The 26861-nt window shown below is 43.1% G+C and overlaps 3 protein-coding genes and 1 long non-coding RNA gene across 6 annotated transcripts in view; 1 reads left to right on the top strand and 3 right to left on the bottom strand.

Annotated features, from left to right (window-relative positions):
* The window catches only part of MIPEP (mitochondrial intermediate peptidase), a 65534-nt gene extending 54235 nt beyond the window's left edge, over positions 1-11299 (bottom strand). Inside the window, exons 1-5 of one of the 2 annotated variants that reach the window (XR_014525073.1) lie at positions 10831-11158; positions 8754-8927; positions 8034-8122; positions 5876-5962; positions 102-165 (exon numbers count right to left, since the gene is read on the bottom strand). Coding sequence is in view for 1 of the 2 variants with exons in the window: in XM_083498898.1 (XP_083355024.1) it covers positions 102-165; positions 5876-5962; positions 8034-8122; positions 8754-8927; positions 10831-11013 (597 nt within the window). In the remaining variant the exon portion in view is untranslated. Of the gene's footprint in view, positions 1-101; positions 166-5875; positions 5963-8033; positions 8123-8753; positions 8928-10830 lie in introns of both variants that reach the window. The other variant, XM_083498898.1, reaches the window with a different exon arrangement.
* LOC310704908 (uncharacterized protein) lies at positions 2502-26003 on the bottom strand. Its single transcript, XM_083498984.1, has 2 exons — positions 24939-26003; positions 2502-4979 (listed from the first exon to the last, which is right to left on the bottom strand). Exon 2 carries the CDS (start codon positions 4819-4821, stop codon positions 3748-3750), a length of 1074 nt encoding a protein of 357 aa, XP_083355110.1. The 5' UTR covers positions 4822-4979; positions 24939-26003; the 3' UTR covers positions 2502-3747.
* On the top strand, positions 11272-26325 carry LOC310704941. Of its 2 annotated transcripts, XR_014525101.1 has the most exons (4): positions 11272-11335; positions 24128-24225; positions 25800-25886; positions 26210-26325. It is a non-coding gene; the product is annotated as an uncharacterized lncRNA (long non-coding RNA). The 2 variants fall into 2 exon arrangements; XR_014525102.1 differs by lacking the exons at positions 11272-11335; positions 26210-26325 and adding an exon at positions 11367-11405 and having other exon boundaries at positions 25800-25874.
* On the bottom strand, positions 19781-26839 carry C1QTNF9B (C1q and TNF related 9B). Its single transcript, XM_083498978.1, has 4 exons — positions 26790-26839; positions 23287-23467; positions 21834-21896; positions 19781-21301 (listed from the first exon to the last, which is right to left on the bottom strand). The coding sequence occupies exons 1-4, from the start codon at positions 26802-26804 to the stop codon at positions 20508-20510; spliced, it is 1053 nt and encodes a 350-aa protein (XP_083355104.1). The 5' UTR covers positions 26805-26839; the 3' UTR covers positions 19781-20507.
* Positions 26840-26861: the final 22 nt, after the last annotated feature.

Below are 26861 nucleotides of genomic sequence, written 5' to 3'. Positions count from 1 at the left end.
AATCTTGATTATGATGGTTAATCAGCAGATTACGCTTGGGATAAGGGCTTAGTTTCTAGAAGGCTCATCCAACAGCCTTTCTTATAATGGAAATAACTTACCTTTTCTTCATCCAAATGAATACCACTGATCTCAAAATCAAACATGAAAAGTTCCGCCACTCGCCTAAAATAATGAAATCACATTAACTCCAGGACATGTACTGTTATAGAGTCATCCCTTTTACAGATATGTATTACATTTTGCAGATTATTATGTTGCAGACCAAGTTCTAATTTGTCAATGTAGGGAACTATCAATACAATTTATTCACTATTTAATATAGCTTCTATCCCACTTTTCACCACAGGACCCCAGAGAGTGTTACCATTATTAAAACACGTAAAAAAAATTCAAAAGCAATACACAATTCAATTTGTTAAAAATCCTCCATCACTATTTCTGTACAGGCAAATTGCCCTGAAATATCCAAATGACCTGGAGGCAGAGGAAGGTTTTCACCTGGCACTGAAAAATGGACAGTATCAGTCCCAGCCATGCCTTAGGGAAGGATATTCCACAAACTGAGTGTGGCATACAGGAAATATTTAAAATCATTAACAATGACATACCAGCTGACCTCACAGTCAAGTCAGCAGAATCATGAACTATGCAATTTACTCACTAATTGCCTGGTGCTGATGAAAACAAATAATAACATGGATCCAAGCTCACAGCATAGAATCATAGAATCATAGAATCATAGAATCATAGAATCATAGAGTTGGAAGAGACCACAAGGGCCATCGAGTCCAACCCCCTGCCAAGCAGGAAACACCATCAGAGCACTCCTGACATATGGTTGTCAAGCCTCTGCTTAAAGACCTCCAAAGTAGGAGACTCCACCACACTCCTTGGCAGCAAATTCCACTGTCGAACAGCTCTCACTGTCAGGAAGTTCTTCCTAATGTTTAGGTGGAATCTTCTTTCTTGTAGTTTGGATCCATTGCTCCTTGTCCGCTTCTCCGGAGCAGCAGAAAACAACCTTTCTCCCTCCTCCATGTGACATCCTTTTATATATTTGAACATGGCTATCATATCACCCCTTAACCTCCTCTTCTCCAGGCTAAACATGCCCAGCTCCCTTAGCCGTTCCTCATAAGGCATCGTTTCCAGGCCTTTGACCATTTTGGTTGCCCTCCTCTGGACACGTTCCAGTTTGTCAGTGTCCTTCTTCAATTGTGGTGCCCAGAACTGGACACAGTACTCCAGGTGTGGTCTGACCAGAGCAGAATACAGTGGCACTATTACTTCCCTTGATCTAGATGCTATACTCCTATTTATGCAGCCCAGAATTGCATTGGCTTTTTTAGCTGCCGCGTCACACTGTTGGCTCATGTCAAGTTTGTGGTCAACCAAGACTCCTAGATCCTTTTCACATGTACTGCTCTCAAGCCAGGTGTCACCCATCTTGTATTTGTGCCTCTCATTTTTTTTGCCCAAGTGCAATACTTTACATTTCTCCCTGTTAAAATTCATCTTGTTTATTTTTGCCCAGTTCTCTAATCTGTCAAGGTCGTTTTGAAGTGTGATCCTGTCCTCTGGGGTGTTAGCCACCCCTCCCAGTTTGGTGTCATCTGCAAATTTGATCAGGATGCCCTTGAGTCCATCATCCAAGTCGTTGATAAAGATGTTGAATAAGACCGGGCCCAAGACAGAACCCTGTGGCACCCCGCTAGTCACTCTTCTCCAGGATGAAGAGGAACCATTGATGAGCACCCTTTGGGTTCGGTCAGTCAGCCAGTTACAAATCCACTGAGTGGTAGCATAGTCAAGACCGCATTTTACCAGCTTCTTTACAAGAATATCATGGGGCACCTTGTCAAATGCCTTACTGAAATCAAGGTAGGCTACATCCACTGCGTTCCCTTCTTCTACCAGGCTTGTAATTCTGTCAAAAAACGAGATCAGGTTAGTCTGACATGACTTATTTTTCAGAAATCCATGCTGACTATTGGTGATCACAGCATTCCTTTCTAGGTGCTCACAGACTGTTTGCTTAATGATCTGCTCCAGAATCCTCCCTGCTATTGAAGTCAGACTGACTGGGCGGTAATTATTTGGGTCCTCTCTTTTCCCCTTTTTGAAAATAGGGACAACATTTGCCCTCCTCCAGTCTGCCGGGACTTCGCCTGTTCTCCAGGAATTCTCAAAGATGACTGCCAGTGGTTCTGAGATCACATCTGCCAGTTCTTTTAATACTCTTGGATGCAGTTCATCTGGCCCTGGAGACTTGAATACATCTAAACTAGCCAAATATTCTTGTACTATCTCCTTAGTTATTCTGGGCTGTTTTTCCTTTGCTGAATCATTTGCTCCAAATTCTTCAGGTCGGGCATTGTTTTCCTTATCGGAGAAGACTGAGGCAAAGAAGGCATTGAGTAGTTCAGCCCTTTCTGTGTCCCCTGTTTGCATTTCAATATCTTCTCCTCTGAGTGACCCCATTGTTTCTTTGTTCTTCCTTTTTGCTACGAACATACCCATAAAAGCCTTTTTTGTTGCTTTTAACCTCTCTAGCAAGCCTGAGTTCATTCTGTGCTTTAGCTTTTCTGACTTTGTGTCTACACGTGCTGGCTATTTGTTTGAATTCCTCTTTGGTGGTTTCCCCCCTTTTCCATTTTTTGTACACATCCTTTTTTAATCTTAATTCAGTTAAAAGTTCTTTAGATAGCCACCCTGGCTTCTTTAGGCACCTTCCATGTTTCCGTCTCATTGGTATTGCCTGACGTTGTGCTTTTAGTATCTCCCTCTTAACAAACTCCCAGCCATCATGAACTCCCTTTCCTTTTAGTATTGTTGTCCATGGGATCTCACCCAGCACTTCCCTAAGTTTTATGAAGTCGGCTTTCTTAAAGTCAAGAAATTGAGTCCTAGTATGCTTGGCTGCTCCTTTCCGCTGTATAGTAAACTTCAGAAGAGCATGATCACTCGCGCCTAATGATCCTTCCACTTCTACCCCACTAACCAGGTCATCAACATTGGTTAGGACCAGATCTAAAATGGCTGTTCCTCTTGTTGCTTCTCCCACTTTCTGGACAATGAAGTTGTCTGCAAGGCCAGTGAGGAATCTGTTTGACCTTATGCTCTTGGCTGAGTTTGACGTCCAACAAATATCCGGGTAATTGAAGTCCCCCATTACTACTATCTCCCTTCCTTTTGCATGCTTGGCCATCTGTTCCAGGAAGGCATCATCTATGTCCTCCGTTTGGCTTGGGGATCTATAGTAAACTCCCACAATGAGGTCTCTGTTATTCTTCTCTCCCTTAATTTTGACCCAAATGCTCTCACTTTGGCTTTGAGGATCTAAATCTTGGATCTCTTCACAGGTATACACATCCCTGACATATAACGCCACTCCTCCTCCTTTCTTGTCTGGTCTGTTTCTCTGAAATAGATTGTATCCCCCCATTATTACATTCCAATCGTGGGACTTATCCCACCAGGTTTCAGTGATGCCTATTATGTCATATTTAGTTTGCTGTACCAAGAGCTCAAGCTCATCTTGTTTATTTCCCATGCTTTGCGCATTAGTGTACAGACATTGAAGTCCATTAATCATTCCCCCGTGTCTCTTATTTAAGGATTTTTTCCTCCCACCACTAGGTCCGCGTGCTGTTTGCTCCATTTGGTCTATGACATTTGGATGATCATCTTCATTAATTGATAGACTCCTACCTTCAGGAGCACTGTCTCCCTCCCCCACATTAGTCAGTTTAAAGCCCTCCTGATGAGGTTTCTGAGATTTTTGGCAAAAACATTTCTCCCAACCGTTGTGAGGTGCAGCCCATCACTTGCCAGAAGTCCATCTTCAAGAAACTGCAGTCCGTGATCTAAGAATCCAAACCGTTCCTGTTTACACCATTTGCGAAGCCAGCTGTTCACTTCCACTATTTTCCCCTCTCTCCCTGGGCCACGTCGTTCAACTGGGAGGACAGATGAGATGACAATTTGTGCATTTAGTTGCTTCAATTTCCTGCCGAGAGCCTCGTAGTCTCTTTTGATCTTCTGGAGGCTATTGCTTGCAGTGTCATTGGTTCCCACATGAACCAAGAGGAAGGGGTATTTGTCAGTGGGTTTTATGATTCCTTGCAGTCGTTCAGTTACATCTTGGATCTTAGCCCCGGGGAGACAGCACACTTCCCGAGACATCTTGTCAGGCCCACAGATCACTGCTTCTGTTCCCCTCAGTAGGGAATCCCCTATCACCACTACACGCCTCCTCTTGGGTTTGGTCGGGGTTCTTCCGTGAGCTGTCCGTTCCAAGGTCGCCTGCACATTCCCTGAGGACTGACTTTGCTGCTCGTCTTCATATACCTGATCGACTGTAATGAGGGAGAGATCCTCAAATGGAGTCTGCTCTTCGTCTTCCATGCTAGGGGAGAGGACCTCAAAGCGATTGTGTATTTCTAAGCAATCAGAGTGAACCCTGGGCCTCCTACTTCTTTGAGTCACGTTTCTCCATATATCTGGCTCCTGTGTTGGTGAACTAGACTCCTTCTCAGGGGAATCCCCTGTCTCCTCCTTGGTGGAGACGGTGTGCTCTGTTGCTTCCAAGAAGAGCTCCAGCTCTCTAATTCTTTGGAGCGTAGCTACACGTTCCTCCAGTTGCTGGACTTTGTCTTTTAAGAGGGCAATCAACATGCAATTGCTGCAGGTAAAGCTGCCTGCAACCTTTGGCAAGATGGCAAACATTGCGCAGGAATCGCAGGCGACTGCAGCTGTTCCCTCCCCTTCCATCTTGAGATCGTGTCGTTGGGGTTGGCTACAGAGGTCCTCCATCATAAAAAGCTTGAAGACAGGACAAATAACTTCCCCCCCACAAAAAAACACCTAGATCTCCCCAACAAACGTTTGAGACTAGCTCCCCTAAATCTAAAAGATGGATCTAACTGCGCGCGCCACTAGGCGCGCGCCGCTGCCCTGCAAACTCTGATAAGCTCCTCCCACAGCTAATCCCCTGCCTCAACAGAAACCCTGCCCCCTCTGACCTTTACACAGGGAAAACAGCTAATCAGCCACAGAGAAACACACAGACACAAGAAAACCCTTTTTGCTCCTTCTTCAACTGATGCCCTGCACTGGAACATCCTTTTTTTAAATGAAAATAGCTTTCCATATGGCATACGTACAAAACAATCCTAACCATGTGCTCTCAGAAGTAAGTCCTGTTGAATTCAATGGTGCTTACTCTCAGATAAACAGGGTTAGGATTGAAGTCTGATAGAACTAAGTGTCGGAGGGTGTTGCTACATTGATGAAATAAACTAGATACAGACAACCTTCATGTTCACAGGGAAGACAAATATTTGCAATGTTTAATTCCTTCTAACAATAGATATTATCATGTCTTGCTTGCAAATTTTTTTGTGGCACACTGACCATAAGTCTGATACAGCTCTGAGGTCTTAGACAAAAAAAGTCAAAAGGAATTTAAGATGACCATGATAATTGGGGTGTTAGGGTTACCAACCCTGACCAAAGAATGGAGTTTTATAAATTTTACAAAAGTCCCTTCAGTTTCAGAGTAGCGAGTAGATTCTGGATTGAGGAATGTAGATGGAAGCATGGTAAGTCTATCAAAGGACAAGTCTGGATATATTGGATATATATTTCAAAGCATGAAATGGCACTTGTAACCATAGGTTACCTAGACCACTAACAAAATGTTTTCCATAGTTAAAGACTAGAATTAGACTCACAAATATGGTATACTATGAAAATAATTTCTCTGTGTTTTGAACTCCCTATATTGTAATAAGGTATGCAGAACATTAAATAGTCAACATTCTGAGTATCATGAAGAAATATCTACTGAAACAAAATTAACAATGTGTACCTTGTTTCTGGATCAAGGGACTCCATTACACCTTTATCAGCCAACAACTTTCTTAGACTTTGGCACAAATCTACATCTGTATTTAATCTGGAAACACAGAAGATTAAAGGATCAGTTGCTACTAATACAATTATTTCACAATACAATAACAAAAACATTTTTAGGTTTACTATTTCTGCAGAATTTTTTTGTCATGTCTTTTAAACTGTCAGGTTGTTTTCAGAAACCACAGAATGTTAACATCACCATAACCAGTGAAGTGTAGATGAGAGCAACAGATCAGTCAACAAGTACTTATTCACAACACAACAATGAAAGTAAGTAGCATATTAAGATTGCTGCAGCCATAAAAAGAACTAATAGGCAGCAAAAGACCCCAACCCCAACCGAGCAACAGGGGCCTTGCTGGGTGAAAAGGTTTTGCTCTCCAGCAATCATTTTTGGGGAGGCAGCCTTTCCCCTGCACCATGCAAAGCTATTTTAGCAAGAGACATTCTAGTAAGTGGCTCCTCCCAATAAACACTTCCCACCTTAGAATTGTGGCACTGTAGAGTTGGAAGGGACCCTGAGGATCATCTAGTCCAACCCGCTGCAATGCAGCCATCCCATATGGGGATCAAACCTGCAACCTGGGCATTATCAGCACCACACTCTAAGCCAGTGTTTCCCAAACGTTTTTGGGCAACGGCACACCTGTTTACCGGAAAAAAATCTCGCGGCACACCACCATTAAAGCCCCGCCCCGTGACGTCAGCGCGCAGCGTCACGCCGGGAGGGGCGCACAAAAGTGAAAGTTTTTTCCCTCCCCCTTGCCGGGGTGGGAGGAGGCAGCAGAGCGAGGGACTGAGGGACGGCGGCAGCTGAGGCGGCCACCCCTCGACGCCGTCCCAAAAGCCGCCAAAAAGCCCTAAAAAAAGAGGAGCAGCACAAAAAACACACCACACACGGGGGGCGTGTTCTAATTTGCTTCTAACTCCGGGTTAGAGCGCAGCACGTGGAGGATGGGTGGGGAAAGAGAGAGGAGGCGCACTGATAGAACGCCAGGCACAGGGGCCGCCAGGGAGAGCCAGCGCGCGCCCCACTAAGCCATCGCAGCCACCGCCATCCCTCCCTCCCAGGGAAGGCGGGATTAGAGCAAGCGCCCGGGCAGCAAGAAGCGCGCGCGCGCCGGCCCTGCCCTGGATCCCTCAGAACCGCCAGTCTCTGGGAAAGTGGGCGTGGCTTCAGAACTCTCAGGCAGCAGCACCCGCCGCCCGGCAAGGCTTCCCATTGGGAGGCGCGAATGCTTTAGTGGGCGGGGATTGGTGCAAATATAGGCAGGGCGGGCTGAGAGGAGGAGCCGCCGCCGAGGAGCACCGACACCAGCAGCGTTTCCTCTCCCCCCTCCCCTCCCGTGTCAACAAGCGGGGCGCCTGCGCCGGGGGTTTGCGCGTCAGGCAGGCAGCCAGGCAGGCAGACGGCGAGAGCCCCGCGCTGGGCGGCCGCTGCTCGCCGCCGCCGCCCCGCGTCTCGCCACCCGACTCGCCCGCCTCCCTCCCACGGCACACCAGCCGGTGTCTCACGGCACACTAGTGTGCCGCGGAACACCGGTTGGGAAACACTGCTCTAAGCAACTGAGCCATCCAGATGTTAGGCCTGCACTTCTCATTCAAAACAACTGCTCAGTACTACTTCTTTTCTTTTTTTAATTTAATGAAAAGCAATCATGCTTAAATCAATAAGCATTTTGGAGCTAATTAAATGATTGGGTTGTTGTTTTTTAATGGAACTCTTGGATTTCATTTTTCTTAAATGAACACTCATGTAATATGGACCATTGTTTTCCCCACCAATAGGATGATGTCCTTCCACTGGTATGGAGAGAACATAGAAAAATATTACACATTGTAAAAGCACAATATCTCAATTAGAAACGCTATTAGATTTCAGTCTGGAAACAGCCCTAGTGGTTAGGAAACATGTATTTAGAATTAGAATATCAGGTCTGTAATTACTATAAACTAAAAAATGTTTTTACCAGATTTCTTAATTGGAAGAGAGATTCTCCTTGTTTCCATAAAGGCTTTAGAACACATAGGAAAACAAAACACCTTGTTGTCTACTGTTCATAGCAGCATTCAATAAACAGATAAGCTGTAACATAATGAATAAAACGTACTTTTCTACCATAGTGCCAATGCTTCTGCAGGCTTCCTCAGCAGCCTCTCTGAAAGCAAAATCTGGATGGGCAATTTTCACAAAGTCAGCCTAAAGCAGTAGAAAAAAAGAAACCATAATAGTGATAAGGAAATGTTTGCTTTGATATTTAAAGAAATGTTAGAAATTCAAACTTAAATTGCCATGTGAATCTTTTTTCATAAGAGCATCTTGTGTTTCATAGCAGTACAATCTATTGATACTATTAAACATGGCATTGTCCTCACACAGCCTCAGGAAAAAGCACATTTAAATTATTTTCATACAGATGAACATGAGAGGAGGAAAGTCTTTGTACCACTCTACTTGAGGATCAGCCACATGTCTATTCTACTGTCTGCATACGTAATGGAATGCCATAATTAGCAGTGGGTTACCAAAACATGTAAAACAAATACATGCACAATCTAACACAACGGCATAATCCCCAGTAAATAAATTACTGCCTAAAAGCAATGTATTAACAAGTCCAATGCTCACTATATTGGGCACTACATTTTAAAAAAGAAATCAAGGAGTTAGAGCAACAGGTTTGTCTGTTTTAGCAGGAAATCTCATTTAGTTTCATTGTTAATTATAACATTGATATAGTTCCCATTGCATTTGACAAAATTTATGAAACTGGAATCTAGAAGTGTGTTAATTCACAAATGGCAATTTCAAAGTTTCAAAAGTAACTTACCAGATCTGCTACTCTACACAAAGCATCTGAGAGCTGATCAAAGATCGTGACTATCTCCTTGCCAGGCGGTGTAGTACATGCTTTTTGTACTAGTCGTTCTGTTTCTTGCAGTGATCTTTCTTGAGCTTCTTGAAATCCTTCTGGACAACTCAACTCTGGTACACCAAACAGACCCTAAAACACAGAGAACAGGCCCCATATAAATAATAAATACACTACAACTTTTCCAGTTTCACAGCAATGCTATAAATTATAAACCCGCTTTTTACATTTGAGCTGTATTTGTAAAAATACATGAAGTGTGAAAATGTTTCAGCACAACTCTACAACACGACAATTATGTTTTTACTTGGGTGCCCGAAGTAGATTCCTAAATTAATATTACAGCATCTTGTGTTTATAGTACAAGTGGGAATCACTGGTATGATTTTCAACAAAATGTTGTTGCTTGGGATGCTGCTACTCAGTTCAGCTGGTGAGCCATGACGTCTTTCAGGATGCTCCATTCACTCCATCCCATAGGCCAGTCAGCATCCCGTATCCACTGAGCTTATTCAGTTATAGTGATGTTTTGGGGCTCCCCCCCCATAGGTTTACATGTGCATGTGTCTGCAACATATGTGTTCATGTGTCATATATATGTGCAAGTGTCTGTGATGTACATTATACATAAAGAGTGGTACCTCGGATTTTGAACGTAATCTGTTCTGGAAGACCATTCGGCTTCCAAAACGTTTGAAAACTGAGGCACATCTTCCAATTGGTTGTAAGAGCTTCTTGCACTCAGCAAAAATCACGCTGCACGTTTGACTTCCGAAAAACATTCAAAAATGGAATCATTTACTTCTGGGTTTTCAGTGTTCGAGAACCAAAAGGTACAACAACAGAGGCATTCAGGAACCGAGGTACCACTGTACACACATTTACATCTGTACGCATACACAAAACCTCAGTGTTTACCCAAGCCTGCATATTTTTCTCTCTGGAGTGTGGGGAAATTCAGTGAAGACCCCAGACACTGTGAACCAGTGTGGTGTAGTAGTTAAGGTGTTTTGGCTACATAAGGAACTACACTGAGAACTGAAAAACAGAGTACTGTATAGGATAACTTGGAAATTGAGATGCAGTATATACATTAGTGACCTCTTACACCAGGTTACCATAACTCGCTAAACACTTTTCCAAAGAAACAAAACTCTTGAATGGTCGCTAATTTCCAAATGCCCCTGTTAGGCCTAAGGTTGTCGCCTTTTATGGATTGTTCCTGTGTTTTACTGACAACTCTCACTGGCTTTTCAGGTCAACCATAGGGCTGTGCTATGTGACATGTTGATGATCCAGGATTAGATCAGAGTTAAAATTCAGCTCACCCAAAACCAACAGTGGGTACATGGGATTTACTCAACCCTTATACCAGTGCTGCAATTTAGCAGAACAAGGAGTGTTAAGGTATGCTTTAAAAGTGCACAACAAGAAAAAACTTGGAAAGTTTATCCTAGCATAAAGAGACAGTGGTGAAAAAGGTCCTGCTGGATTTCTAGCTGTCTGAGCTACTATGCCATGAAGCTCTAAGGGGTGGAGGTGTTCCTAACCCCACAATTCAAACCAAGGACTATTCTGTGGGGAAATTCAGTGAAGAATTCAGTGTGGTGTAGTAGTTAAGGTGTTTTATTCAAACCTGAGGCATTTGGGGTCAGATCTCCACTCCGCCACAAAACTTGGGCCAGCTGCTTAACCCACCGCACAGGGCTATTTTGTTTATTTAGGAGTGGTAGTGGATATAAACCACTTTTAAAAACCTTTAAGTAGCACACAATAATACAAAACAATTATGCACAGGTATGAAACAACACAGACAAACCGCTGTGGTGAGGATAAAGGGATGGGTGGGAGCAGCTATCTATTCCTTTTGGAAGCAGGCAGAAATAAAAATAAAATTCTGGCCGTGCACAGTCTTCGCATCGCTTGCTCCGGAGTCTTGGCACCAAAAAGAGGTTCTGGGGCTCAGAACAAGTCTCTCCTTCTCCGACCCCGTTAGGGGGTCGCCCCAGTCTCCCCGGCCCAGGTGGCCTCTCACCGTTTTCTTCCCCAGCTCCCGCCGGTGCTGCTGCTGAGCGTTAAAGGCAGCGCCCACCGGGGACCAGCTGGTGCTGACCCATCTCCGGGGAGCGGAGCTGCTGCAGCCGCCGGCCCGGCCAGGCGAGCCCCACCTCAGGCCGCTCGCGGCAGACCGCGCCACACGACCGCAGCCGGCCAGCATGGCGGCCCCGGCCGACCTCCCCGCCTGCCTGCTCGGCCTGTACTCTTTTTCTTGAAGGGGAAAAGCTCCCTTCGCTACACGCCGACCAGGCCGCTAGAGTGCCTCGGCCTCGCTTGTTCCTGGTTCCGGCGGCGACCTCTTACGCGGCCGTGCCGTGAGGAGGAGCTTCGTCGCCTCCCCTCTCGCGTCCTGGAGGCAGACATTCGCCCCGGTGTGGCGGCAAGAGGGATTTCCGAGCCAGGTGGCGCTTCGGCTTTCCGTGCTTATGTTTTCAATTATCCTTATCCTCCGAGGCGGCGGCGGGCAGCTGAAGGAGATGATGGTAAAGATGATGATGCGCCGACTCTACTTAGTTTTTGAACGCTGTTTTAATAGGGAAAGCGAATGAACTAGTAAATAATGCAAGCAAGAATCCTTACAAAAAGGGGGTTGCAACTTTTCACGCTGCTCTAGTGTTGCAAGGCATTTTGTTTGCTGCCTTTTTTCCTTCCTTTTTTTTCACCCGAAAGAATATTTAAAAACGACGCCCCATCCTTGCACCTTGCATGGACGACATTATTTACAGCTCTACCACTTTTAGGTGTAAATACTACACCCGAGCCACAGATTGCTGTGCAGATTTCATCTGAAGTGGGAATCTTTCTGAGACGAATGGGCAGCCCAGGCCCCATATATAAATATAAAATGGCCTCCCCCTCGCCGCCAGGGAAAAGGCCTGAGTGAAGATCATTGTACATCATGCACAAGGGGGTGGGGGAAGAATAAAGACCCACATCTGGATCTGCTGCCCCTGCAGATCCTGCTGCCTGAAGCGGTTGCTTCACCTTGTCTCATGTGTGGACCGGACCTGCTGATGGGTTTTACACCCCGGAAATGTGAATTCGGTGGAGTGGTATAGTGGCTAGAGCGTGGGATTCAGAGGGAGAGCAGCCAGCTTCAAGTTCAGTCATGAAACTTGCTGGCTGCCTCTGGGCCAGTCACACACTCTCGCATGCTTCCTCTCAGGCACTCTGGGCAACATTGAAGCATTTCTCCTCCTGAGAGGAAGCATGGGATGTAATTGTGATAGGAATTTTATGGTTTTAGATATATAGTAATGTTCATAACTGCACATACATAGATCAGTACAGGAAGGCAAACCTGGAACCATTTTGATTCCTAAACTGACCAAATCCTGTCTCTGCAAGGTTAAAAATGGAAAAGCCTCCCCATTGTCTCTTCCTTTAATCTGTGTTTGAATAAGGTGTGAGCCTGTGACCTGGCCCAGGAAATAAGTATTTTACCATTACAAAAGAATGGCCAGGCTCCCCAGAAAATCCAATCAAGTAACCTGCTAGACAGGAGATAAACAAGGAGAAGAGAAAAACAACATTTAAATTTCTGTGATGTAGGTGGGATGTATCTGAGGGGTGGTCTTATGTTACACCCCTTCTGTGATGTATGCATAATGTTTCTGGGGGTGGTCCTGATCTAGAGAAGGGGAATTTCAAAAGTCTTTATAAGGCCTTGCAGGCCATTGTTCTGGGTCCTCTTCCTCTCCTGCGTGTGAGGGGGGTACCCTGTTGCAACAGATCAATAAAGATCAAGCTTACTAGCTGCTTTGCTTCTCAATATTCTCTGGTTGGCCTCTGTTATTTTCTCCTACCAATAGGGAACCTATGTAAGGACTCTATATGGGCTCTTGGATACCCCATAAGGGAAAAGGGCATATTTTTATTTACAACAGATGGCGACCACGAAGGGACTTTTGGTTACCCGGATTCTGGAGGCGAGGAAGGACTGGTTATCCAGCGCGCACCAGGCAGTTTGCCAGGAGGAATAACCAGTCTTCCATCGGTCCCAGGGTCTGGCAATAACTTGGAGTTCAGCGGGGCTAACCAGAGGAAGCAAAGCTTGGATCAGGCCGGCCTTAAACAACCAGTCAAGAGATCCCGGAATCACCAGGACAGCGCTTGCGAAGTGAGTATGAGTAGGAAAAATGGGTAGTGGGGTGGGATTCTGCAAACCACAGCAAACCTATACTTCTCAAATCCTTACTTTTTTCCTCACTTTAACTCTTGAAAAAAAATTGCCTTCTACTCCTTTCTGTCCCCTCGATCTCAACACCAGCCTTAGCCCTTCGGAGTATGCCCAGGCAAAGGTTGTGTGTGATTTCTTCCACTTAATTCTTTATGCCAACCTATTCCTTCGGAGTTTTGCCCAGAAAGGTTGTGCAATTTCTTCTGCAGTGAAAACTAACTTCCAGCACAGCCGCACCTCTGCCATGGCGATCTTTGTTAGAAATGACCTGTGAACAGAGAACGCAAGGGCGCTGAATTCCTTTCCATCTTTCATATTCCAGAGTCTCAATCTGGCATTGCAAGTGTGCAAGCGTTCAGTAGGGACTCTGAGTTAGATTGTAAGAGGCAGGGAGGTTGCTGTGAGTTGTAGAATAGAGATTAAGTGAGGTATCCCCAGGTTTTTCCCCTTGGATCCCCAAGTTTTCCCCTCGGAGATTTGTCCAGGCATCCCCAGGTTTTTTCCCCTTGGATCCCCAAGTTTTCCCCTCGGAGATTTGTCCAGGCATCCCCAGGTTTTTTCCCTTGGATCCCCAAGTTTTCCCCTCGGAGATTTGTCCAGGTATCCCCAGGTTTTTTCCCTTGGATCCCCAAGTTTTCCCCTCGGAGATTTGTCCAGGTATCCCCAGGTTTTTTCCCTTGGATCCCCAAGTTTTCCCCTCGGAGATTTGTCCACGTATCCCCAAGTTTTTTTTGTCCGGGTTTCCCCTTTTCCGGACCCTTCGGAGTTTTGCCCAGGTCCAAATCCCTTTTAATTGAAAATGGGTGCACCTCAGTCAAAAGAAAAATAGTCCCCAGACCCCTGGCGTGAAAGAAGCCCAGTTGGTGCTTACTTCCCGCCTGGACTCTGACAGTCCCCTTCAATTTGTGTTTAAGAAACGTTTTTCCTGTGTTTAAATTGTACTTAGGTAACATCCAGCAGCTGCTTATCTTAAATGTGCCATCTAAAATAAAAATGCAAGCTTGCTCCAAATTCTAAATCTAAGGAAGCCATGTTGAGCCTTATCAATCTTAAAGCAAGACAAAATGGAGAATGGAGTGTGCAAATGTTTGTTATTTGAGAGAGGCTCTAAAAGAGTTTTCCTCCCAAGTGGTAAAATCCTGTATACGTGCTACTTGTGTTCTGAAAGGGGAATTACCCCACCTCCTTCCTCTAGTTTAAGTGAGGAGGGCGATTTAAGTCTAATGGTAAATGTTTTGTTGTAACTTTTGAGTTTGCAAGTATACCTGTGTTCCAGTCTAAGTTAACCTAATGTTTCTGCTGCAAAAGCCTAGTTGAGCCAACTGCTCTCTCAAGCTAAGATGCAGTGTATGTATTTCATTAAGCATATGCCTATGAAAGTATGGTGTTCCTTCTAAGAAAAATATCTGAGTCCAGTTTTAACTTTGATCTGGTTGGACAGAAGAGTTATTGTAAGGCTCCTGATATCAGTCTCTATAAGACGTCCTGGCCTCTTTTCTTAGAAAATGCCCCCCCTTGTTTCATTCTGTCTCTTCCAGGGTTTTTTCCCCTTCTCCTTCTTATTCTGTGCCAGGTAAATTTACTCCCGAGTAAGCTTCCTTTAAAGGAAACTGCAAGGGGGGGGGGCATAAATTAGGCTTACTATTCCTCTGCAAGTTCAGGAAAAATTGTTCACTCTTGTATTCCTTTTAAATCAAATCTATTGCTGTTTAAACTTTGCTTTATAAAAGATCCTCTCCCTATCTTAGGAAAAATGTTAACTTCAATCTTCTTTTAAAGATAATTTCTATAGGAATTTGCACTCTTTAGTCTAAGGAAGTAAACTCTCACTCAAACTAGCTTCAAGATCTGCTAAAAGGGTTGGGTACTTTTATTTTCCTTTTCCTTAGTACATGATAGGCGCATGGTTTGTGATAGGCGCATGGCTTGTGATCTCTTCCCCAGTTGTGTCTGTGTACATAAGTATGTGTGTGTTTCTGGTAGTACAAATCTTGCTATGAACCCTGTATTTTAGGGTTGGACTAGATGACCCCAGGTCCCTTTCAACTTTCCCAATTTGTGGCTGATGAGTTGAAATCCAGCCCAGATTGCTCTTTGTTTTTAAAGGTGAGAGGTGAATGTGTGTGTTTCTGGTAGTACAAATCTTGCTGCGAAATCTTGCTGTGAACCCTATATTTTGGAGGGTTGGACTAGATGACCCCAGGGTCCCTTTCAACTCTCCCAATTTGTGGCTGTGTGGAAGACCATGTGTCTGCAAGCATTGGAGGGTAATTCTTAAATTCTGGTGTGGTAATGGAGTTGAAATTCAGCCTAGCTTTGCTTTTTAGTTTTAAAAGGTGAGAGGTAAAAGCCATGATGTTTTGAAGCACAACTGGTAATATCAAGCATTTGAGTGATTACAGTATTTATCATTTTGTCTACTATTTTTTTTTAAAATCAAACTTAAAAGTCAATTCAAAGTTTAAGCACATACAAATGAATAATCAAGTACAATTAGCCTTGGCCATTCCTGTAAATTAAGGCGCAGAAAATAATAATATTAATAATAATAATAATAATTTTTTGTCTGCAAATGGTAAGGCTGAAATGACTGAGAATGTTAAAAAATCCTATGAATTCTAACTCTGGCCATTTTTACTCATAAATAAGAGAGCGGTTGATTGTTCCGCGAATGGCCAGAGGGATATTAGCCCTTTCCTGTACATAAAGGAAGCTTGGGCTGAATGGTGAATACTTGAATTGCTGAGTTTCTCTTTTTTGTTTTAAAATCTAACCCTATTTTAAAAAACCACTCCTTACCTGGCCATTTTTACTCATAAATAAGAGAGCGGTTGATTGTTCCGCGAATGACCAGATAAAATGACCAATATTGATAGCCCTTTCCTGTACATAAAGGAAGCACTCCTTTTGCTTCGGCTGAAATTGCTAGCTTTGGTGAATACTTAAATTGCTGAGTTTCTCTTTTTTGTTGTTTTAAAATCTAACCCTATTTTTAAAATCTACTCCTTACCTTTCCCTTCCTTATTCTAATTGAGCCAAAAGATGCAACATTTTCAATTGTATAAAAGGTTTGCTGAGGCATGAACTCTGCACATGCACAGAGGCTAGATCAGCTTACAAAAGAGAGAGAGAGAGAAAGGAGGGGGGAGAGAGAAGGTTTGGAGAGCCTGAAACCTATACAAATTTCCTTATGTAAAATTTGGAACCATTGAGGGAAATCACCCTTAATGTCTTGCCCCAGGGGCTAACAAAAGGTTCGCCTCCCAATGGAATTTAAATTTTATAAGTTTTTGTTTTTGTTTTTGTTTTTTTTTGGTGTGTGTGTGTGTATATGCCTATGCATTTTAGGAACAGCACTTCCTGACAGACCTCTCACATGAAATAATTTTCCCTTTTAACAGAGTGTCCTTTCTTTTCTCCCACAGCACAAATGATAATGAGGGGATGCAAACAGTGATTTAAATACTCTATAAAAAGTAATTGCATTTGTTTCTCTTTTGTCTTTCTTCCCTAAAAGCCAAACAGCAACTTTCTTTCTGTTCTGTGAAACAAGTCTGAATCCCTGCTGTATTAGTGACCTCTATCTCTTTGTGCCTTTGACATTTTTTTTTTAAAGTTACAAATAATCTGTTTTCATTTATTTAATCAGTTTCTCCATGATGTCTATGAAGTTAATCGAAGCACAACCAAACATTGTTTGTGGAATGGTACTTGTTTACCTTTGGCCTGAGCATTTCTTACTAATTCTGTCATTTTGGCTAGTGCAAGGTACCTGCACAACTTTAAAATTGCCATTCATTTTTATTGGTATTAACTCATTTCCCAGTATTCCGCTATTAACATTACAGCTGATGTCACATCAAGAAACACTTTTATTTTCATTTGGGATGTTAGAATGCCAAAACAGATTACTTCAGGTTACTTATTAATTGTGTGTCTTAGCATTTATTTATTTTTGGTTCCTCATAGCTCATTTTGTGTGTTTGTGTTTTACTTTGGGGACATGTTCATCACATGTTGAAAGTCAGTCTCATGAAGTTCTTTTATTGGATAGCACATGGTGAATTTTAAGTTTTCCCCATTGTTTTCCCATTTTTTTTCCAGTCCAGTAGTAATATGTGTGGTTTTGATAATATCTTTGTACTATTTAATAATAGTTATTTTCTGAATCTGATGTCTTTGTGTCAAGTCTGTTTTCATCTAACTGGTAATCTAATTTTTTGCTTTCTTTTGTATTTTTTAACCTTTGTATTTTTTTTTCAGTCTAGTAGTAATCTGCGTGGTTTTGATAATATATTTAATAATAGGTCTTTTCTGAATCTGATGTTTTTGTGTCAAGTTTGTTTTCATCTAACTGGTAATCTAATTTTTTGCTTTCCTTTTATTTTTTAACCTTTCTTGTATTTTTACAGTTCTCTTTCTCTACATGTGGAGTAATTTTTTATTTGATAATATGAAAAGAACAACAACAACAAAAATTAAGTGAAGGAAGCAAACAAACTTAGCAGATAATAACAGTAATTATGTGGAAATGTGATAATAATATTGAAATAAATAAAATGCTTAATATGCTAAGATTTGTTATTATTTGCAGCTTCCCATGGAAACTGGAGGACATCCTTTTTGCCTTTTGCCTCTTTCTTGTCTAACTGTGTTTTTAAGTCTCCCCAAAACCCTGCCCCCTTACAGGATATCACTTCTACAGATGTGCAATGATGAAAAGCAGCAACAACCCCTTCGCCATCACAAGACCTGCAACGCCAGAGTTTTCAAAGTGCCCACAGCTATCTCTTTCAAAGGATATAGACTGCCGGGGGGGGGAGTGGACCTGACAAAGGGGGGAGGAGTTGAATTGCAAGGACATTTTTTCACTTGAACCTTAAGACTGTGCTCCAGGATTCAAAAGATACATACGTAAAAGATCACAATTGTGTCAAGATATGCAACAGATATTTAATTATTTTGTTTTGTATTATGTGTTATTATGTAAGAATGTTGAAATGTGTCTGACAGTGTGATTTCCACAAAGGGGGGCAATTTATTGTGTGTAACTGTTTTTATATTTAATGTCTTATTGCTTACACACCAATGGAGAATTCTCATGCATTTTATACTTTCTAATAGCTCACACTATTGTGTAGTCCAATGTTTAGATCAATTTATAACCACATTGTTCCACCTGGCACTCTGCCAACTTTCCCTATCCATTTTAATATGTGTTAAACCTCTTTTTGCCAATGACAAACTTCTGGATCCATAAAACACCAGGTACATGAAGGTGGATATGCTTTGGTTTAGCAGGAATGATTCCTTATAGACTTAAATTGACTTATTTGGACAACTGCCCTTGTTAAGAATGGTTTTCTTTTAACAGATTGGTTTGAAGACTTGAGAACCATGGGGCAAGATAAATTCAAATTGGACTCAGTTTGAATTGGGCAAGTGTATCCAGGCTGCAATTAGCTTTTTGGTCCTTTAAGTGCAAGTGAGCAACTTCTCATGAGCCCAAGACCACAGCCTATAATAAAATCCCATAGCTAAAGGCCAAGGCGAAGACCTCTCCCTCACGAGATGCCCAAAACCTGTGCCAGCTATGGTGAATGCCAGGCGACATGGTTAAATGAAAGCCCTGAGGGGATTCAACAGACAGGATGTGTTGCTGTAGCACTATGTCAGTGTGAGACCACAGAAGAGCTACCTTGACACCTGAGAACACAAAAATGGCGGGGGGGAAGCAAACTGCACTTTTCAGTCATTAGTGGACCTTACCTTCCTGCTAGGTGTAAAGCATAGAACACTATTGAGTAAATGGTCTCTCCCAAAGTGTTAGAATGCCACAAGTAATTTAGTAGCAAAACGCAACATGTGTTATTTTTATATGATATATTTATACAAACACATCCATTTACAACATACGATGTTATTATTTGTGGGGCAAAAATTTTTAAGAAAAATTCTAGCCCCAAAGGGGGGAATATTGTGATAGGAATTTTATGGTTTTAGATATATAGTAATGTTCATAACTGCACATACATAGATCAGTACAGGAAGGCAAACCTGGAACCATTTTGATTCCTAAACTGACCAAATCCTGTCTCTGCAAGGTTAAAAATGGAAAAGCCTCCCCATTGTCTCTTCCTTTAATCTGTGTTTGAATAAGGTGTGAGCCTGTGACCTGGCCCAGGAAATAAGTATTTTACCATTACAAAAGAATGGCCAGGCTCCCCAGAAAATCCAATCAAGTAACCTGCTAGACAGGAGATAAACAAGGAGAAGAGAAAAACAACATTTAAATTTCTGTGATGTAGGTGGGATGTATCTGAGGGGTGGTCTTATGTTACACCCCTTCTGTGATGTATGCATAATGTTTCTGGGGGTGGTCCTGATCTAGAGAAGGGGAATTTCAAAAGTCTTTATAAGGCCTTGCAGGCCATTGTTCTGGGTCCTCTTCCTCTCCTGCGTGTGAGGGGGGTACCCTGTTGCAACAGATCAATAAAGATCAAGCTTACTAGCTGCTTTGCTTCTCAATATTCTCTGGTTGGCCTCTGTTATTTTCTCCTACCAATAGGGAACCTATGTAAGGACTCTATATGGGCTCTTGGATACCCCATAAGGGAAAAGGGCATATTTTTATTTACAACATAATAAATAAGGGTACTGTACTGTGTATTACTAAATAAATGAATTAAATAAATTCGGATAGCAGTCTTATTGCCCTTCACTCAAATTTGGCATCAAGGAATATTCCTCTCCCCTCTGTCTGTCTCACACATTTAGAATTCCAGAGTAATGTGAAATAAATTTTTATACCCCAAAAGATAAGACACTAAATAGGTAAAAGTATGCTTTATTGCAGGCAAACATTGTCCAGTGTTCAGAAACATTGTAGCATGTTAGAGAAAATGCCAACTACAGCACCAACCATAACAGGGAACCTGAATTTGCTTGGCTCGTCACCACTGCAAAACAGAAAACCCAAGTTCTACAGACTAAGTGGGAACTTGAGAGGGTGGGGAGTGGCAGAAATAGGATGAATTTCTTCAGGTCCTGATGCAGCATCTAGCAAACAAGTTCAGTGCATCTTGGCCCAGGCATACAAAAGTAGGTTGTACAATTTAATCCAGGTCTAGCTATTCTGGCAAAAAGTATAGGATCTTAATCTCCTCATTTAAAACAAACAAACAGCAACACCCCCTTATCCCAGGGTAAGATAATTCTCCACATTTGTGATTCTGAGGGTTACATATGGTGTTGCAGACAGAATTTTGCATAAATTGAGATATGGACTAGTTGGCCTAGTTTTCAGATTTATTTTTCAAAACCAACAAAACCGCTCCTGGGAATATTTATAAAATGTTTAGCATCAAGGGCTATGTCACTGACATAGCTCTTGTGAGCTTTGTTGCCATACAAATCTCGATGTGAGAAATAAGTAATAGTATGTATAATTGGCATCACATTAGAAACAAAACAGATCACAAACTAAGGAGTGGTATAGGCGCTGCTGTCTCTGAGGTACTAAATATAAGGAAGCCTGTGAAGGTCGTGTCATCATCAGGGTCTGCAAACAAACCATTAGAAGTCCCGTGGGTCTGCAGCCATATCTGATCACCTTTCTGCAGCTCCAAGATGGTCGCTCCTGAGGCCTGGTCTTCACCACTCTGGTAGCTGTCTGCGGTGTGGAGCATCCTGTTCCCATTTTTAATCAGAGCTACCTTAACGTTCCTTGAATAGACAGTGATGTGGTAGGTGAAGTAATAGACACCAGGAGTCTGGCAGGTGAATACCCCAGTGGCTGTGTTATAATGGTTTAAGCCATTATACATCACTTTGTCAAATTTGATGGGAACGTTGAGAGGAGGAAACTTAGTGGTAAGACCTACACTGAAGGCACTTCTCGGGATGACTGGGGTACTACCAAGTTTTCCCTTTTCTCCCCTGTCTCCCTTCCATCCCCTTTCTCCCTGGATTCCTCTACTGCCCTTTGGACCTGGGCCTCCCACCTCTCCTTTTGGACCAATGGGGCCAATAGGTCCAACGGGACCCCTTAAGCCTATTTCGCCTTGGACTCCAATTTCACCTTTAAGTCCTTTTGGGCCAATGGGCCCAATGTCCCCTTTTGTCCCCTTTTGTCCTTGCAGTCCTAGCTCACCCTTTTGACCTTTATCACCCACAGGACCAGGAATTCCCTTAGGGCCAAATTTCCCAGGCCAGCCTCTCGACCCTTTATTGCCTTTGTTCCCTTTCTCTTCAACTCTGCCATCAGCTCCTAAAAGCAAAGGAGAAAGAAAGAGGTTGGTTTAATTATCTAGTATCAGATTGTTAGGAGCATATGTGCAAGATAACAGGAAAAGGCATTCGTCATTCTTGTATTAGCTAACACTGCGCTGATAGGAGATGAGAAGGTCAAGGATGGCCTTGGAATTTTCAGAGCACGAGAGAAAGTGTTGTGGGAGAAAAGAGATTTTCCAGAGCTGCAATTTAGCTGTCATTTGGGATATATATATCCAAACATATAGGAAATGGGAGGATTCCAGACTACACTTTAATTATGATGTGCTCAGTGAAGTGCTTAAGACATACAGTGGGAGACAGTGACCTCTATTCTCCAATAGTGGCACTTTTTAATTCACTTGAAATTACTGCAAATTAAATGCCGGCCCCCATTAGGTAGGTTTGCATTAAAATCTTAGCTGAACCCCATCCCTAACCCATGAAGATTCAGCTGCATTTATCCATATCCCCTCAGGAGCAGGTAACAAGCTAAAATGTTTTTCGGTGAAACCACCTTTTGCTCTCACCTGAATCTCCCTTTTCTCCATTTATGCCATCTGTGCCTGATTTTCCAGGATGTCCTGGTTCACCTAGCCGCAGAAAAAGGCAGTGTCAGTTCTGTTAAGCATTTCATTCTAAAAAAGGTGATGCTTAAGCTTTCTGCTTTTGGACTGCAAAAATGACCTCACATCCTGCAACAACACACAATTCTGTTCCATCAGGGAGAACTGGAATGCACAAAATCCAAGGCAGTGCAAGATAATGTTCCTGCAAGTAGTACCACTGGTCACTGCTTGCACAGGTACAGCCATCTTGAGTAGGTGCATTATATCACCTGTTCATATTTTTTACTGATTGATTCTAAGTTAATGGCTGGGTGACTTTGGTCTTCTGTAATTAGCTTCGCTTTTTAAAACAGGAAGTCCTACCTCATTCGTTATCTCTATCAACCAACCATTCAACCACTCACACTCAGCAATAACTCCCATAAAAAGGATCACTGCCAGGTATACACATATTAGAGACTCATCCCATCTCTGAAACACTAATGACCCACACCCACTGGAATCTGGACCACCAAATACTGCTTTCCCATCTCTCACCTGAGAGGGGCTCACAGCAGGCTCTCTTCGGGGAAGGGGATAAAACTTCTTCCATTCATTACCGTATTTTTCGCCCTATAGGACGCACTTTTTCCCCTCCAAAAATGAAGGGGAAATCTGGGTGCGTCCTATGGGGCGAATGCAGGCTTTTGCTGAAGCTTGGAGAGCGAGAGGGGTCGGTGTGCACCGACCCCTCTTGCTCTCCAGGCTTCAGGAACACATCCGCAGCCTAGGCAGCCCTACGGGAGGTCCGGCAGGGATGTCTAGGCTGCGGATAGCAGCCTGCCGCTCGGCGGGCAGGGCGCCCTGAAGCAGAGCGCCCCCCGCGCCAGGCAGACATCCGCAGCATGGGGAGCCTTGCAGGAGTTCCCGGCAAGGCTCCCCACACTGCGGATAGCAGCCTGCCGCCCCGCGGGGGGGCGCCCTGATGCAGAGCGCCCCTCATGCGGGGCAGACATCGGCCAGCCCCACAAGCTCGGGGGACAGCAGGGAGGCGCAGTGCCACCATCCCGCTGTTCCTCGACCTGGTTCTGTTTCCCCGACCTGCTTTTGGGGGGGAAATAAAGGGAATTTTTTTCCCCTTTATTTCCCCCCAAAAAAACTAGGTGCGTCCTATGGGACGGAGCGTCCTATGGGGCGAAAAATACGGTAACTCCCAACCACATAATTGTACTACGCATAGTACTGCACAGCCACAACTCCTGACAACCCATCAGCATTGGTTGCAGACACAAACATTAACCTCACACCCAAAGTAGCCTTGAAGATCACCGTAAACTCAATTGTTACAGTGAATCAGTGGCTCTGCTCTCCTCTACCTTGGCATATTTTGTATAACTTGCTCATAGGGTTCTCGTGCTGACAACACGTGTGATACCTGTGTCTCCTTTTTCTCCCTTTGGTCCATCGCGTCCGTCACGTCCTGGTATGCCGTTGTGTCCAGGGTTCCCAGGGATCCCAGGAAACCTTTCATTGCAACTGTTCTGTCTTTGTATTTCTTCTGTGCTGACTGCAACAGCCAGCAGAATAATCCAGAGTTTCATGCTATCTAATTTCAGCTGAAGGAATCAATATATTTAAAAGCAAAAAACCAACATAAAACAACCAGTGAATAGCATGCTTTGCAAGATAAATGCTATGTTTTAATCAGAAAGTTGTTGTGCATCTTCATCTTGTTTTAAATGCATTTGAGAGTTCACTAACACATGCTAACACATGCTGTCAATTGGGCACAAGGTTATATAGTGTAGGGGGTGTGTGGGTAAAATTCATTTAGATAACAGAGGAGGTTACTGTGAACATACAAAGTTGTATTATACTGAGTCAGACCATTAGTCCAGCTAGTCCGGTGCTCGGTATTCTGTCTAGCAGCAGCTCAGAGATCTCAATAGGAGGAATCAGGGGTTTTTTTTGGGGGGGGGGGGCACGAGGAATAGAGATGCCTGCATACAAAGTCCGTACTTTGTCACCGAACAAGTCCTTATAGGTTGCTGCAGTCCATAATTCATTTAGGTTAGTGAGACTTCCTTGGGAAGTATATAAACCCCTTAATCAAGAGCTAATTTTAGCAGCGAGCAAATATTTTAAGAGATTACAACTTACTAATGTACTGGTGGGGGGAGAGAACCAATGCTTTTTTCCTAAAATTACATTTGTTCAGTTTGTCACTGCTCATCTCATTCGCATATGGCTCAGAGCATATTTATCATTGTTCTCAGTTGCCTTTCCATCCAGAGAGTGGGTAGGGCCAGGCTGCCTTTGCTCCAGAGGCAGAACTTGGATCCTGTTCTCCGAGTGCTTAGATCCTGTACTCCAGGTGACCAGAGAGAGTGGTGGCACCCCTGTATAGAAATCCATCCTCGGGGAGGCCTACCTTGTTATCCTTTGGGCATCAGCCAAATAACTTGTTATTTTTAGGAATTTTACTCTCTCTCATTTAATGTGTTGTGGTTATGTCTTAAAATTTACTTGTTTTATACTGAAAACTGCCCAGTGAGGCTCAGATGAAGGCCATTTAGGGCTGGGAAAACCTCCCCTCCCCCATTTGAAAAGTTGCTGCTAGTCCATAGACAATTCCTGAATTGGGGAGACCAATAGTCTCACTCAGTATACAACAGCCCCTTTGTCCCTAACATACATGGAATATTTTTCCTAACAGGAGACTTTATATTCAACCTCTACATATTTGCTCATCTACTCCCCAGGCATAGTTTGCATCCAAGTCTTACCTTTTCCGCCACTGCCTATCAGGATATGTTTTTGGGTATCTTGTGCTTAACATTCAGGCACTGTATGTGAAGCTAAAGCAAGGGCAGCTGGGGAGTAGGTTACTAAGTTCTAAAAGCTGTTATCCAGTTTTCAGATACGCTCAATGATTAATATGGAGGCAGGTGCCAAGATATTTATGTGGAATGATTCCAGCACTTAAATATTAATCACCAGTGTACAGTGTTTTGTCAGTTTTCCACTTGAACCCCCAAAGTCCGTTCTTGTTAACTGCACAGAGCTTTACCATGGTGTCATCTGCACTACGCATTTAAAGCAGTATCACATGACTTTAAACAGTCATGACTCCCCCGCCAAAGAATTCTGGGAACTGTAGTTTGTTGAGGGTGCTGATAGTTGTTAGGAGACCATTATTCACCTTAACAGAGCTACAATTCCCAGAATTCCCTCTGAAGAGGGATTAGTGTTAAACCACTCTGAGAACTGTAGCACTGTGAGGGGAACGGGGTCTTCCAACAACTCTCAGCACCTTTAACAAACTACAATTCCCAGGATTCTTTGAGGGAAGTTTTTTTTAAAGGATCTTCTTTTAAGATTGAAAAATCCCTGCCTCACTTTCAAATAATGCATCCCCTCAACGTCTCCCATTACTAAGATCACCTTACTGTATTTTACTCATCCCATTAATAGTTTGCTTCTAACAATGGAACCTTTGTCCAGGAACCTTTGGACAATAAGTGGTTTAATAATTTTTGGAAGCTTCATAGAATTGTAGAGTAGGAAGGGACCACGAGGGTCATCTAGTCCAACCCCCTGCAATGCAGGAATCTTTTGCCCCATGTGGGGCTCAAATCCATGACCCTGAGATTAAGAGTCTCGTTTCCTACAGACTGAGATCTTTGATCAGTGACTAAAGGCTTCAGGAAGGGCCAAATGCTGCCCTTTTGCAATTGGGAGAGGAATAATTTAGTGGATTGAGGCAATTGCTTTTAGAATAATAGAATTGTAGAGTTGGAAGGAACCCTAGGGGTCATTAGTCAAACTCCTGCCATGCAGGAATCTTAACTAAAGCATCAGATGGCCATCTAACCTTTGCTTAAAAACCTCCAATGTAGGAAAGTTTTGGATATTTATGGCCTGTATCTATTTATGGTCTGACTACAGGGCTGTCAAGAGAATTCTGATGGAAACAGGAGTGGAAAATGCTGATTTGTCCCACATCCAGAACTGCAATCAAGTCTTGTGAATGTGGTCAGTATTCACTGTTGTTTTCAGCCCAGAAACTATGAGTAGCGGTACGTAATTGATCAAGGTTTCCAATTTGGATTGCATTTACTCTTCATTAAAATTTTGTCTGGGAATAAAGTAATGATTTTGCAATTGTGTAACATTTCCTGAGTGGCAGGCGAGACAAATTATGTAGTTTTTGTCAGAAGCCAAACTGCAGCAGAGAAGAAACAGTGTTGTAGGTGACCAACACAGAGTGAAATGGAAACCAGTGTCTTCTTGCATCCCTATCTGTAGACCACATAAACTGAACTACTGCTATATTGAGGTCATTTTCAGTCTTACAGGAAACTCTGCAAACAAAACTCCCTCCAGCATGAAGTTCCACGCAGCATTTCTTGCAGAATGGAATTCTCTTCCAGGTTTGTCTTACTGGCCAGCTCTGGGACAAACTACATGATACGTTAAATAAATGTTCACATTTGCATTTCTCCAATCTTACACGTTTTTCTATATTAGCCTCAGGTAAGCCCAGCATCAAAACGTTTTCCAGGTGACTTTCCCTCCCTACATCCCCGACTGTTATTTACCCTGGGAGGGAAACTGCTATGGACATAAACAACAGTTTCATTATGAAGTACGTATGAACTGGGGGTGCAGGTGAAGCTTTTTGGTTAGAAAAATGGCATGAGGACTGCCTGCCCCTTCCATCCGCTCACAATATAATCCTGGTCTTTGGGGGAAGGGGGATGAAATGTTATCATGTTTTTGACTTTTATTCTAATATGGACCGTTTAGTTGCTTTCTTGGAAATTCAAATTTACTTGTTTCTGCAGTACCAAACCCTTCTAGCTATCATAATGCACAGCAAAGTGGGCCATGTGTTCTTTCTGAATGTATCTTTAGCCAGCAATTGTGTCTACTTACATTTGCATGAGACATTCGGGAAACTGTACCCACCCACAGATAGACGTATGCATCTTATGTATGTTTACTTTT

Source organism: Podarcis liolepis (genome assembly GCF_965112155.1).
Source record: "Podarcis liolepis genome assembly, chromosome: 4".
Classification (NCBI taxonomy): Eukaryota; Metazoa; Chordata; class Lepidosauria; order Squamata; family Lacertidae; genus Podarcis; species Podarcis liolepis.
This window is presented reverse-complemented; position numbering and strand designations above follow the sequence as displayed.